General features: G+C 42.7%; 1 protein-coding gene and 1 long non-coding RNA gene across 3 annotated transcripts; one reads left to right on the top strand and one right to left on the bottom strand.

Annotated features, from left to right (window-relative positions):
• LOC310832336 (NXPE family member 2-like) lies at positions 1 to 11448 on the bottom strand. 2 transcript variants are annotated; one of them, XM_083714045.1, is made up of 6 exons: positions 11284 to 11448; positions 10108 to 10177; positions 7445 to 8141; positions 5284 to 5345; positions 2844 to 3062; positions 1 to 1079 (listed from the first exon to the last, which is right to left on the bottom strand). In XM_083714045.1, the coding sequence occupies exons 1-6, from the start codon at positions 11368 to 11370 to the stop codon at positions 544 to 546; spliced, it is 1671 nt and encodes a 556-aa protein (XP_083570171.1). In that variant the 5' UTR covers positions 11371 to 11448; the 3' UTR covers positions 1 to 543. The 2 variants fall into 2 exon arrangements, with proteins under 2 accessions (XP_083570171.1, XP_083570172.1); XM_083714046.1 differs by lacking the exon at positions 11284 to 11448 and having other exon boundaries at positions 7 to 1079; positions 7445 to 8137; positions 10108 to 10771.
• A 1476-nt stretch (positions 11449 to 12924) lies between these two features.
• LOC310832401 lies at positions 12925 to 14355 on the top strand. The gene is made up of 2 exons (XR_014558257.1): positions 12925 to 13559; positions 13950 to 14355. It is a non-coding gene; the product is annotated as an uncharacterized lncRNA (long non-coding RNA).
• Positions 14356 to 14713: the final 358 nt, after the last annotated feature.

Raw genomic sequence — 14713 nt, forward strand, 5'->3', positions numbered from 1 at the left:
GTGATAATGTATTCACAGAATCCTAGGACTGTAGCGTTGGAAAGGACCATGAGGGTCATCTAGTCCGACCCCCTACAATGCAAGAAACTTTCACACACAAATTGTTGCTGTATCATGATAGCGTAGCAACAGCAGTTCATTCTCTGGTGCTCCCCTTGGTACAGAATGCAATGACCAGTTTACTAAGTGCTACAGCATGTTGTGATCATATTACATCAGGGGTTGTTTTGCTTGTTTGTTTTTGAGTAGGAACTCAGGGGAACAGAGTTTTTCTCTTTTCTGAATTTCTTTTTGTTGTTGTCGTTGCCGGGGTGGGGCTGGAATTTTTCATGAGGCTTGGATGAAGTTTACGAGCAAGTTTAGGTGATACTAGATTGACCCTCAGCAAGGCTCTTCTGGGATTCTTATGGAAACCCAATGGGACAAAATCATGCACATGCAACATTTGACAAAGGGTCTCGTGCATTGAACAAACATACTTGCTGATCCAAAATATGCTGCTCTGTTTAATTAAAGTTTGCACACTAGCTGTGCTTTAGTGTATTAACAAATATGAGTTAGAAACATAACAATTTGATTCCAGACCACGTCTTCTGGCGGGTGACCTTGGTGAGCTTTGTAGGCAATTGCCATGTCCCAGGCATCAATGAAACCAACATTAAGATGCCGAAAAATATCCTTTGTTGCAAGGTATTGGGCATAGCCATGGAAGTTGCTATATAGCTCCTGGTCATCGTCCATTTCCCGGGTGTTCTCTGCTTTGATGATGACCTTTGTATCTGGGCTCCTCAGGAGAAGGCGCTGGATGGCTCCCCGGATGTTAACCATCCTTCGAACGAAGAGCTCGATGGGGAAGGGGTGGAAGTGCTGGCCCAGGGAGATGACAACCACAGTGTCTCTGTTGCCTTCCACCATGTCAATCACTCGAGCAATGTAAGTGTGAGATTTCATTGAGTGCATAAAGAAAGATAAAAAGGGATGCCCATGCCTTCTCCAATGGATTGTAATGTTTTTGGTCATGTCCACAACGACAGAACTCTGGATTATGCTCTGTCCTTGGATATCAAAGTACGAAAGCGCTAATATGGGAACAGATGCAAAATAAAGACAAGTTACATATATATATGTAAAATCCTCTGAGAAATCACTGGACTATTTCAAGTGGGGCAAAACAGAAATAGAAAAGGAACAGGACAAGCCAGTTAATTACTGTATTTTTTGCTCTATAAGATGCACCAGACCACAAGACACACCTAGTTTTTGGAGGAGGAAAACAAGAAAAAAAATATTCTGAATCACAGAAGCCAGAACAGCAAGGGGGATCGCTGTGCAGTGAAAGCAGCAATCCCTCTTGCTGTTCTGGCTTCTGTGATAGCTGTGCAGCCTGCATTCGCTCCATAAGATGCACACACATTTCCCCTTACTTTTAGGAGGGAAAAAGTGAGTCTTATAGAGCAAAAAATTCGGTACCTTGTACAAAGTTCTGAATAAAACACTAAAAGATAATCAGGAGACCAGGAATTGAAAAACCAAAACTAATATCAAGTGAAAATAATTTGCAAATATATTGGTCAGAAGCTATAAAACACAGACTTCTTTGTAAATGCGCGCTAGGTAGCCCTGCAAGGTCTCATATTAAATTTGCATAGACCTACGTCTAAATAAAGGTCCTCTTGACAAAAACAGATGGATCTGTTGTTGTTGTTTTAAAAAAGTTGCTCCACTTTTACAATGAGAAATATATTGAACCTAATAAAACCACCTTTGCAGACTTGGGGGTCCCCCCACTCCTACTTTTTGCGAGGAAAACTTGCTGAGCAAAGATGTTGCTTGTTTAATAGAGAAACAGCAAAAAACGTCCACCTGCAGCAAGCCTAGCTCTCTTTCTTAGGCACAACGTACTGCTCTCCCATACACAAGTCCCCCAGAAAAGTTCCTTGCTCTTTGCATAACCTAAATGAGTGAATACAGAACAAGCACATCTGTGTCTACTGTATATCTCTATTTCTCTATCTAGCTATCTAGCTATCTGGAGATGTGGGTGGCGCTTTGGTCTAAACCACTGAATCTCTTGGACTTGCTGATTGGAAGGTTGGCGGTTCGAATCCTCACAATGGGGTGAGCTCCCGTTGCTCTGTCCCAGCTCCTGCCAGCCTAGCAGTTCAAAAGCATACCAGCACAAGCAGATAAATAGGTACCACTGTGATGGGAAGGTAAATGGAGTTTCCATGCACTCCAGTACTCGTCATGGTGTTCTGTTGTGCCAGAAGCAGTTTTTGTCATGCTGGCTACACGAGCTGGAAAAGTTATCTGTGGACAAACGCCACTTCTCTCAGCCTGAAAGCGAAGATGAGAGCTGCACCCCATAGTTGAATTCGACGGGACTTAACAATCCAGGGGTCCTTTACCTTTTACCTTTACTATTGATTGATCAATCTATCAGCCTATCTATCTATCTATCTATCTATCTATCTATCTATCTACTATCTATCTATCATCTATCTATCTATCTATCATCTATCTGTGCTGGATTCTTTCTAACCATACCACTTCAGCCACCAAATAGAATGATCTCTCACAACATTCCCTTCATTTCACAAAGCTCTCCAACTTTCACTAAACCCTCCTGCCATCCAAGGAAAGTGTCTCTAATCAGGCTTTCACTGCAACCAGATCAGTTCATGTGGCTCTTTATAGCCAACACTAAGCTGTACAGAAGTCTTCCTACATTACTATTATTATTATTATTATCATTAAATAATAAAAGTTTCTGGGTACATAGAAGTTGATACTGTTAATAGGCCAAATACTACATTGTGGTTTCTCTGGGTGGGAAAAGGTACTGCTCACTCTTTTGGAGAGATACTCGATCCACTGCCACACAGTTGAGTCTCCCAGGAGGAAAACCTGCTTTCCCTGTAAGCAAGAGTAAACATTATCCAAGGTGCTGCCATTGAGCACTTTGCAGAAAGCAGGATACCACTGGTTCTGCCAAGCAAAGCCACTGGGAGATGGGGAAGTCATCCCGACTCTGCAGTTCATATTAGCCATTGTCTTCTTCCCTACCAAAAGGAAAAGAAGAAATGAGAAGATGAAAATAGTATGGAGGATTCTGTTTGAGCTTTAGAAACCCCATCAGTCAACTTGACCAGCTCTGTATTTGCGGGGGTTTAACAACTCACGGGAAAGGGGTCCTTGGGGTGGGGGATGTTGTTCTCTTTCAATATCAAGACCCACCTCTCCCCATATGAATAAACCTGGACTCTGTGATCATCCTCTGTAGCCCAGAAGATGGCAACAAGAGAACGGGCCTTTGTTGTGGGGGCTCCCCACTTGTGGAATGCTCTCCCCAGGGAGGCTCGCCTAGAGCCTTTGAAGGAAATGTTGGCTTCTCCCCAGTTAGATCATGATTACAAATGGCATGACCTACTAAGTATAACCCATTTAGCTGTCCACAAGGTGCTTTCAAGAAGCAAAAGTCAAACTGTCCACTTGCAAGGGACCTTGTGGTTGCACATTTCCTGAAAATGCTGGTGCAGGTCTTGTGTTTAGAAATTTCCTGGTAGTGTGTGTACTTTTAGGGGGAAGGTATAAATTGTTCAGACTTTGTGGATGGAGATTTCCTGGCATTTTCAGTAAAGCAATGACCAGGAGGGAAGGAACAAAATAAAATAAAATAATTCCTTCCAGTAGCACCTTAGAGACCAACTAAGTTTGTTATTGGTATCTGAAGAAGTGTGCATGCACACGAAAGCTCATACCAATAACAAACTTAGTTGGTCTCTAAGGTGCTACTGGAAGGAATGTTTTTTGTTTTGTTTTGTTTCGACTATGGCAGACCAGCATGGCTACCTACTTGTAACTAGGAGGGTAGGGACAGTGGCCAAAAGATTCTGGGAATTGAGCCCCATGCATTGAGCCCCAAGGTTTTCTGTTGAGACCTATGCCTATGCTTAATGCCACATGTATGTAACCCATTGCAATCAGGATCAAACGTTTCTCACATGTAACAATGTATTGGAACAGTCTAAGTATTCACCGTGTGCTCATCAGAGGTGCCCAGATTCTTTGGGTGCTAACCCACTCTGTGCCTTCTGCTATAACCAAATAAACTGCTTTTTGTTTTCCACTCCCGGTGTGATCATTGGCTAAGTTAACCCTGTTTGAATTGGATACTTGTCCACAACACTTTCATTAATTCAATTTACATACTGCCCTTTATCAAAAGATCCCAGGGCTGAGTACAACAATAAAAACACATTAGAGAACATCAATGATAAAAGCATACTGACAGACAGCCTATTAATAAAAGAGTCATCATTGTGACAGTCATCTCCTCTGCTTTCACAGACCATAATTTAATAGCCATAGGCCTGGGTAAAGAGGAATGACCTTTGAGTGTAGACAACTGTAAAAAGGGAAGAGTTGTGTTCATTGCTCCATGCTGTTTCAGAGGCAGATTTAGTGGAGCATGACCTGCATTGGTATAAAGGTAAAAGTAAAGGACCCCTGGACAGTTAAATCCAGTTAAAGGCACTATGGGATTGCAGCGCTCATCTGGCTTTCAGGCCAAGAGAGCCGGCATTTGTCCAAAGTCAACTGTCCTGGTCATGTGGCCAGCATGACTAAACTGCTTCCGGTGCAACAGAACACCGTGACTGAAACCAGAGCACACAAAAATGCTGTTTACCTACCCACTGCAGAGGTACCTATTTATCTACTTGCATTGGCATGCTTTTGAACTGCTAGGTGGGCAGGAGCTGGGACAGAACAACGGTAGCTTATCCCGTCACGGGGATTTGAACCACATCTGATCGGCAAACCAAAGAGGCTCAGTGGTTTAGACCACAGTACCGCCCGCGTCCACTGGGCACCGACCTGAGAGGGTGCTGCAGGGGGTCACTGCAAAAATGACTTGAAACAGAGGGCGAGAGGCAGGGGGTGGGATTTTGGTGTCACACAGGGCACCTCTGAAATGTGAAAGCCCAAAGTCTGTCACTGCGTGTTTCTGCTCTGATCACACCCACCACTGGAATACAACCCTGGAAGGTTATCCAAGAGGTAAGGTGGCCCTCACATTGAAAGGATTGCCCATTTATATGTAATACATGGCAGCCATTGTGGTGGTGTAAGCCTCTTCCTGGCAAGTTGGGAGTATAGGATGGTTCTGCCCATCTCAAGGTATTTGAAGGCTGTGATGTGCTAAAAAATGTATCCCAAATTCCTACCTTCATTATATGTGGCAACAAAACGTTGCATTGAGAACTGGAAGGTCTAACTCACTTCCACAGGATACAACATGGATGCCCACAAATGGATGCAGGATCTCAGCTCCAACTTTGTTCCTTCAAGGGGGGGAAAAGGAAGTCAGCATATCTGGAATATTTCCATCATTGATGTTTCCCACTAAATTCTCACATCTAACATGTTGCTGCGGTAAATGGAAGGTGAATCTTAATCTGATTTTGCAAAGCCTTTTGTACATTGTCAGGTTTTTATTGGGTCAAGTAGAAAATGACATTAAAATGGACCTGATAAAAAGAAAGAAATTTGGTTCAATTCACTCCTTGGGCAATGAATGCTTGAGGAAAATATTTGTTCTATTACTTGCATTTCCCCTGTAAAGTATTCCGCATTACAGTGGTACCTCGGGTTAAGTACTTAATTCGTTCTGGAGGTCTGTAGTTAACCTGAAACTGTTCTTAACCTGAAGCATCACTTTAGCTAATGGGGCCTCCTGCTGCTGCCGCGCCGCCAGAGCACGATTTCTGTTCTCATCCTGAAGCAAAGTTCTTAACCTGAAGCACTATTTCTGGGTTAGCAGAGTCTGTAACCTGAAACGTATGTAACCTGAAGCGTATGTAACCCGAGATACCACTGTATAATGTACTGTTTTTCTGTCTTTTTATTGGAAGCCTTTCTGAATGCTGCACACCAATATTTTAAATAAATGTAAGTTCTGATTGTGACAAGTATGACTTCTATATTGTTGTAATGTAATTTTTTTTATTTATTTTTTTGCTCTGGAGCTTCCCCCACAAAAACCCATGCTTTAACGCTGAATTGGAGCAAATGGCAAACCAAAAAAACCCAAAATTGCTGTTTTTTTGTGCTTCAGCTTTAAGGAGCGAGTTTTGTGGGTGAAACTCTGGGACAAAGAGAAGAGCACTCAGACATGGAGCTATAAAGCACAGATCTGTGCCTAGGAAGTGTAGGAAGAAAGGTGAGTGTGGATAAGCCCGATATTGGTGCTCTGAGGATTGTCTGGGTCTGGATCTTAGAGATTAACTTAGATACAAGTTAACAGAGAACACAGGGTAAAGATGTGCCCACACAACCAACAGTACTCCAACCACTGTTCACTTCTATTGCAGAACTTGCCCAATCTTCAGCTGGAAATTAAGCAATTGTTTGCCCCACATAACTGTTGAAATCCAATATTTTGCAACACAAATGTGTATTTAAGTGGTGATGTAACAAACTGCCTTTGTGATGCATGCTGAAGCCTTGGATTCAACAGATGAAACCTTCTTCCCATCTTCTTCCTCAATACTGCAAACAGATTCCAATAATCCTGAGGAACTTGCCTCATCATTGTATTGAGCAACCAAGCCGGGAAGAGGATCTATCTTGGGAGAGGAACTGCTTACCCATTTGTAATCATTTCAGCCTGCACAACCCCAGAAGGGGCACGTACACACACATGGGAACAAAATAAGAAGAAGAAGAAGAAGAGGAGGAGGAGGAGGAGGAGTTTGGATTTGATATCCTGCTATATCACTACCCGAAGGAGTCTCAAAATGGCTAACAATTTCCTTTCCCTTCCTCCCCCACAACAAACACTCTGTGAGGTGAGTGGGGCTGAGAGACTTCAAAGAAGTGTGACTAGTCCAAGGTCACCCAGCAGCTGCATGTGGAGGAGCAGAGATGCGAACCCGGTTCCCCAGATTATGAGTCTATCGCTCTTAACCACTACACCACACTGGCTGGATCAGGCCAATGGCCCATCTAGCCCAGCATCTGACCAAAAACCTGCAAGCAGAGCATGAGCATAAGAGGTCCCTCTCCTCCTGTGGTTTCCAGCAACAGATATTCAGCATTGCTGACTCTAGCTGTGGAGGCAGAGCATCGCCACCATGGCTAGTAGCCACCAGTAGCCCTCACCTCCATGAATTTGTCAAATCCCCCTTTAAAGCCATATCCCTAACTCCTGTTTTTAGATACTTCTAAAAGACACCGCATTGCACCCGCTTATTCATCATCGACCCTGGGGATTCTGTATGGCTTTCTGACTGCCAAAGAGCTCCAGAGAGCAAACACACAGACCCAAATGTCTCAAAATGAAACATTCACAGAATGAACAGCAGATTTCTTAAAATACCCGGTTGCGAGTTATGAAATGCATTGATAGTTGGCCTTAAGAAGAGACAGGAGAGTGAAATACCTCTTAAAAAGTCTTCGTTCCAAGTGTGTGAGGTAGGATTTGTGTGTTAGTTCAGACTGAAGTTTCACAAGAGCTTCACACGGCACCCTCTTTGGTTTCACACAGTAGAAGGCTTCCTGGTCTTGTTCATCAAGATACTCACATACATCTGCAGTTGTGCTTCTGACAAAACCACACTTAGTGGAGACGTGTGAGGCCCCATTCAGAAATTTGCCCATGAAATCTATTTTGTCATAGCCTCTCTTCCTCGCAGCCCACAGTGCAGAAACTCCTTCGCTGGGGTGGATGAGCAAGATGGACACTCTGACATCACCCTCCCAAAATAAAGTGAAATTGACCAGGTATGTCCCATTCTTATAGTCTGTGATGTGCCCAGAAGCTCCAGCCCTAAGACTTGAAGAGTAGATCCTCACTCGTAAGAAGTCTCCTCCGTACTTCTTTCTCTCCCCCAAGTAGTTGTACAAATCTAGCCTAACTATCAAGGGGTCTCCAACGCAATAAGAACCCTTTTGGTTTAATATGGTGGCCTTGCTGTTCCTGGCACTTGTGGTGGTCATTATATCTGTGAAAGTGACACTGGGCATCAACTGGTTCAGCTTTCTCAGAATGTCTTTTACTTCTTTGTCATTTTTTCCCCACTCTATCCTCATATTCATCAGGATGTCTCCTTTCATGGGCAAAATTCTGTTCCTGCTGTCTTTGGTGGAAGAATTTTTGTTTAAAGAATCAAAATACTTTCAAATTAATCAAAAAAGTGATTACAAGTAAACCTGAATGCTAGGAAAATATGGGATTCGTTCATAAAAGTCTAGGAAGCATGGGAAGAAAATCAGTCACATTTTTAAAAAAACAATAATATGCTTTGTTTTAATCAAACCCCTACTGGATAATCTGCCTGGAAAATCTGAAGCATCCCATATTAAATATCTTTTGGATGTCAGGGCTAATGATATTACACTGGCCGTGGCAAAGTTTCTCTCGGAAGTTAAAAGAATCAAGGATCATCATGGTTGAGACAAAACAAAATGGCCGCCTCGATTCCTCTCTCTTTTGTGGTTGGCTGTCTTAACTGTATTTTGTTCTGAAATTGTTCGATGGGTCTTTGGACCGCAATCAAGATTTTATTTATTTATGCTTTGTTTTAAAATGTATTTTATAATTTTCCCTAATTACTTTAAGTAATGGCTGGTGTGGATATTAATATTGGCATTTTTTACATTACTTTTCAGTATAAAAAAAGGGGAAAAAAGAGGCTCCTATAAAGGCTTACAAATATCAATTTAAAATATTCACGTAGCATCCTTCATGTTCTAGATTCTCTTCCCCCTCTGCCTCCATGCTGTCAATGTACGATTGCTCACAGAATAGCAAAAGCTCATATTTTGGGAGGTTTGTCCACACTTCCTCTAGTCCTGCTCCTTTCCTCAAGCGAAATCTGCTCTTTAGTGCTCAATCAGATCAAACAGCAATTTGGGTTTCCTCCAGATCAGTGTTTGCTCCGATTGAACATGAAATAGCAGGTTTTCCTGGGAAAGGAGAGCGGTAAGTGGAAAAATGCTCAGACCCATATCTAAAAAGCAAGGATCAAGCAGAAAACAACAGCCCCATGCTTTCTAGGCTGTGGTGTAATGTGGGTTGCCAGGACCATGTGGAGGGATGGGAGCAAGAGAAACCTAAGGAGTACACATGTACATTCAACGGCTTAACATCATCCATGTCACACAGGAGATCGCAGCCGCAGAGATAAGAAAAGAAGAGTTGTTTCATACTCCGGAGAGGTCACTTCCTGGTTTACATAGAGAAGCTGTTTTCAATGGAGCTGAGTGATGGAAGCACACACAGCTGTATTGCGGCAGCTCCAGGTGTTGAAATTTGGCACCCCTAACAATTTTGCACCTGGGGCAACCGCCCCTGTGCCCCCCATGCTACGCCACTGTTTCCAGGCATGGAACAAGCAGAAGGGTGGACGAGCCCAGGGCTTCACAAGCCCATTTGCTCCACTACTTTCATGCGGGAAAACCCGTGATTTAGCATTGCATCAGGACAATTGGGAATTGAGTTTTTCTGAGAATTGCTGTTTGTTCTGATTTAGCGCTAAAGAACTGGTTTTCCAGGAAGAAAGGCAAAACTGCTCGATTTTAGCTGGAAAGAATGGGACAAATGCAAAACTATCCAGACCCCTGTGCTTTCTAGGCACGAACAAGCGGAAGTGTGGGGGAGCTCTTAGGCCCCTAGTATGCTTCCCTGCTATGCTATGCATCTACCTGTACTATTCCCCAAATACCTGTTCCTGTAAGGATTTTGCTTTCCTGACTCAGTACTGGGTTATAACCTAGGAAGATTTCCCTGCTGGTTCCACCTGCATCTTCCAGGTTGAGATAATGCTTTGCTTTTGAAGCACCCTTCTCTTTCAAGTATAGATGCTGCTGCTACTGCTCTCGCATCCTTCACTTCTCCCTCACTTTCATTCTAGTATGTGAGGAGGAAGGGAGCATTCCACCCTACACGGTTGTGAAGCTCTGTGAAGACCAGGCTCAGCTTCGCCTTTGACAAGCGCCAGCAGCGGCCAGCCTCTGGCGACATAAGGCAAAAGGGAATGGGAGGAGGAGGGAGCAGGGAAAGAGCTGGTAGGGAATAGATATGAGAACTGAAAAAGGCCTCACCAATGTCACCAGCAAAGTGATTGATCTGATTTGATACATGGCTCATCGTGATACCTCTGAAGATGAGAATCTGGAGCATGTAATGAGAAAGGAAGAATTACAAGCGTTCACAAGGAGAAAACAGAGCAGTAGTAAAGCACAATTCCCATGCAAAACCTCCACGTGGAAGCATATCTGAATAGCAGGTGCCAGGGTCAAAATAATTTGGGAAGGGCAACTGCCTGGAGCCCCCAACCACACATTTGCGGCCTCCACAACCATCCAGTTGGCTGCAGTTGTTGATAGTGGACACAGGTTTAAAAAACAATGTTCTTCCACAGGGGGGGAAGGCTGCAATAAAAGGTTTTCTGAAAAATAGAGAAACATTTACTCAAGGTGAATATTGCATTTAAAATTCCATTCTGCGAAAGTGTCACACCGCAAGAGCCAAACTATTTACTTCTATTTTTAAATGGTCACCAGAGTCCAATTCATGTTATATTCCAGGGCCATCAGGTGCTAATTAACTAAATGTCTTAACAACAACAACAACAACTTTTTATTTATACCCCACCCATCTGTCTGGGTTTCCCCAGCCACTCTAGGTGGCTGACAACAGAATATTAAAATTACAATAAAACATCAAACATTAAAAGCTTCCCTAAACAGGGCTGCCTTCAGATGTCTTCTGAATGTCAGGTAGTTGTTTATCTCTTTGACATCTGATGGGAGGGCATTCCACAGGGCAGGCGCCACTACCGAGAAGGCCCTCTGCCTGGTTCCCTGTAACTTGGCTTCTCACAACAACAAAAAATTCCTTCCAGTAGCACCTTAAAGACCAACTAAGTTAGTTCTTGGTATGAACTTTCGTGTGCATGCACACTTCTTCAGATGCCTGTATCTGAAGAAGTGTGCATGCACACGAAAGCTCATACCAAGAACTAACTTAGTTGGTCTTTAAGGTGCTACTGGAAGGAATTTTGTTTTGTTTTGACTATGGCAGACCAACACGGCTACCTATCTGTAATTGGCTTCTCACAGTGAGGGAACCGCCAGAAGGCCCTTGGCGCTGGACCTCAGCGTCTGGGCAGAACGATGGGGGTGGAGACACTCCTTCAGGTTTATGTACATACACCATTTTTTAAAAAAAATCTTTATGAATTAGTTTGTGTTATTGAATAAGGTAAGACACTCTACCTGGGTATCAGTTTTGTAGATGTGGACAGTGTAGATGATGAAGAAACTGACTCCAAGCACAAGAGCCAGGAAGGCTGTTGAGGTCATGGTACAAACCAAAGATATTCCTGGCACCTCTGTCAAAAGGCACAGAGAAATTCCTTTTCACCGCCTTTGGTTTCAAACCTGTTGCAACCAAAGGCAAGGGGAGAGTAGTAATACTTTCCAACAGACTATTCTGGAATGTATGTTTTTAAAAACTCACTGAAAATTCATTTAACCCAGTAGTCTGTAAGTTTTGACATCTGAAAATCATTACTAGAGTAGTAGGTGCTCTCTCTCTCTCTCTCTCTCTCTCTCTCTTCTACTCTGTTTCACTCTTACTGATCTTATTATTAGGATATGCATTTCTATAATGCAAATAAACCTTTTAATAACTGAAAATACTGCTGATTTTCAGATATGAAGACCTCCACCTGGTTGAAGTTCCTGAGTCTTGAAGGATGAATATGCACTCCCTACTTCTCTGAGTTGTAAGAATTCCCAGGTTATATACTGAAAATAAGTAAGTAAAATAATAATCATGTTGATAATAATACTTCCAGGGTAGAGATTACCAGCAGATGGCTTCCATTGGAGAGTACTTGAGCCTTTGGTCCTTAAAAACAAGCAAGCAAACAAACAAACCTTGCTTGTTTACAAATATATGAATAACACAGGTGGAGACCACTTTCAAACTCCTAGCTAGCCCTCTTTCTGGGTCTATCATTTCCTTGTTCAAAACTGCTTCTGTTGCTGTCTCTCTTTCTCTCACAGTGGGTGCAGGGTTCCCTCTTTTTCATCAAAACTGCTGCCAACCACCTGACCTCCCCTCTAACCTCTGGTGCTTGATCTCAAGGATGGAAGAAGGCATGATGCTCAGGCAGGCCCTTTAAAACACAGACTCTCTGACTATAGGAATCAAAGTACAGCGCTGCACTGGGCTCAAGGACTGGTGAGGGAGCATAATATCCCAGAAGACTACAGACAGAAATAAGGTGGGAGGGGCATAGGAGCCAATGCCTAGAGACTGAGGTCCCCCCCCCTTTTTATGGGGACAGGCCCTACCAAAGTTGATGGCCATTGCCATTCAAATAGTGTGAATGTACCAATATAATGAAATGATTTTAGAATGTTGTATTATTTTACTGTTGTTAGCCGCTTTGAGCCCAGCTTCGGCTGGGGAGGGCGGGATATAAATAAATTTTTATTATTAGTTTATTTATATCATGTGATTGATTATGCAGGGTAGGGCTTACCTGCCCCCCCCTCAATATTTTATTCTTCCATCTTAGCAAATTTGAGACATAGTGTGGAAAAATGCTATGTGTATATCTGTACGTTCTTTGCCCTTTGTTAAAAAAAAAAAAAAGGTTTCTGTGGCCTCTGTTGATGTAGAGCAACACCGTCAAAGTCCAAAGCCTTGAACTCTTACTATGTTGCAGGCCTGTTTGGCTGTAGCAGCTTGGCAACAAATTCTGAAAGAGGGAGAGCACTGCTTTGAGTATTTATAGGGGCCTGGGTCAGAGAACTCCATTTTGATTGGTCAAGGGAACGACAGGCTCTGATTGGCTGGAAGTTCTCTTTGGTGGATAAAGGGTAGTTAATTGTCAGTTGTGGGAAACAAACGTCAGCTGGGAAAGTCGGTTGGGAAAGTCAGTTGATGGGCGAAGTGTGAGGCAAAGATTTGAGAAGACTGAGGGGTTAGGGTCAAAAGTGGAGAGCTGAGGTCTGAATATTAAGCTACTCACCCCAAGTGTGTTAGCAATACTTGGCTGGTGAAGAACTGAAGAAGGAAGCCAGTGGTTGGGTTAGGCTAAGATGGTTGCCCTGACTAAAGGTCTCGCCAGAAGACGCAGGCCTTGAAAAATCAGCTATACAGTCAAAGTTAGCCAGAAACACAAATGGGTCAGTTCTGGGGTCAGAGTCTGATTGTCCCTAGTAGCAAAACCAGGTTGTGGGTGAATTTGACTGGTGTGGAGATTTAGTGAAATTGGCCTGAGGCAAAAGCCACCAAAAGGTTGGCATTAGGACAACAGCATCTCTTGAGTCTTTGGAAACTATCAACAAGCACATGAAAGAACCCATTGTCAATATCAATATTCCCTTATGCACATAAGGAAATTTAATGTGGACAGCTTTAGTCCATAGTTCATGCTGTCTCCATGCCCAAGCCTATTAAACCAAGTTACAAGGCGGCTTTATTCACTCTTCTAATTCCTTTTGCTGCTTTCTGTGTATCAACTTTGAACATAATGGTGAGTGGGGAACGAAGACCCCCTGGGGATATGCAGGATTACCTCTCTGCACAATAACCACCACATACATACCTTCCACTAGGTGATAATAATTTATTATTTGTACCCCACCCATCTGTTTCCCCAACCACTCTGGCCAGCTTCCAATAAAGATTAAAAATACATTAAAATGTCATACATTAAAAACTTCCCCAAATGCCTTCCTAGCTCAGAAGGCGTTACCTGCAAATGGGTGGAACCCTGGGATCACTTACTTTAGTCGTTAATGGGGCTATCCCATGTCACAGCTAAATTCCTAGGATCCTGGCACTGGTAGATCTGGTACCAGGATCAGGCTGGCATAACCTATCTGCCAAAAAACATCACATTCTTTTTGTGCTTACTTTGTAGGAGCCAGCTACTCAACCCACCTATTCTATAAGCTACAACAGAATGCTTTAAAACAAGAACTCCAAACTTCAGCAGGTGGAAAAGACCTTGTGGGTACCAAGGAAGGAGTATATGGATGACACACTGGCAACCCCTGACTTAGTTTGAGTTACCTCTTAGAGACATGTCTAAAAAAAGGAAGGTGATGATTTCTCCTGGAGGAGGTTTAGCAAAGGTTATTCCACACCCCTTCTGTTCCACGGAGATCTTTTTCCAGCACATTCTGCACACACTCATCCAGTTTTGCAGAGAGTCTGTAATACATATTATCAAACAGCTGGTTGGATAATAAAGAGCTTCAAGGTCCAGACCATTGATTTTATTTTTATTTAATTAATAAAATTTGTAAGTCGCTTCCTTGACAGAAGGCAACTGAGTGACGATCTAAAACTTTCTTTATATATGCAGATAAAAACAAACATGAAAAACAAGTTAGCACAATTTTTAAAAATATAAATGAAACAGTTGCTACACATATATGAAAATTACATGTCTTGGTAGGCTTGTGGAAACAAAAATAATTGCTGAAACCAATACAGAAAAGAACCTGACGAAGATCAATGGGAAGGGAGTTCCAAAGAGTAGTGCACATATTAGTAAAAATAACATACAAAACACATTATATTCAAGAAAGTTGCTTGCAAGAATGTGTATATTGGTCAAAACTGCATACAGAAACATGTTTAATAGGAGAAATCTGCACTAATATGCTGGTGGTGATTCAT

This window comes from Podarcis gaigeae (genome assembly GCF_964106915.1).
Source record: "Podarcis gaigeae genome assembly, chromosome: 15".
NCBI classification, from domain to species: Eukaryota; Metazoa; Chordata; class Lepidosauria; order Squamata; family Lacertidae; genus Podarcis; species Podarcis gaigeae.

Coding starts and splice junctions, on each gene's coding strand:
- LOC310832336 (XM_083714045.1), bottom strand. CDS start 11,370: ATGACCTCAACAGCCTTCCTGGCTCTTGTGCTTGGAGTCAGTTTCTTC. Junction 8,142..10,107: donor TCACTTTGCTGGTGACATTG/GTGAGGCCTTTT, acceptor CTTCCACCAAAG/ACAGCAGGAACAGAATTTTG. Junction 3,063..5,283: donor CCATGTTGTATCCTGTGGAA/GTGAGTTAGACC, acceptor TCCTTTTGGTAG/GGAAGAAGACAATGGCTAAT.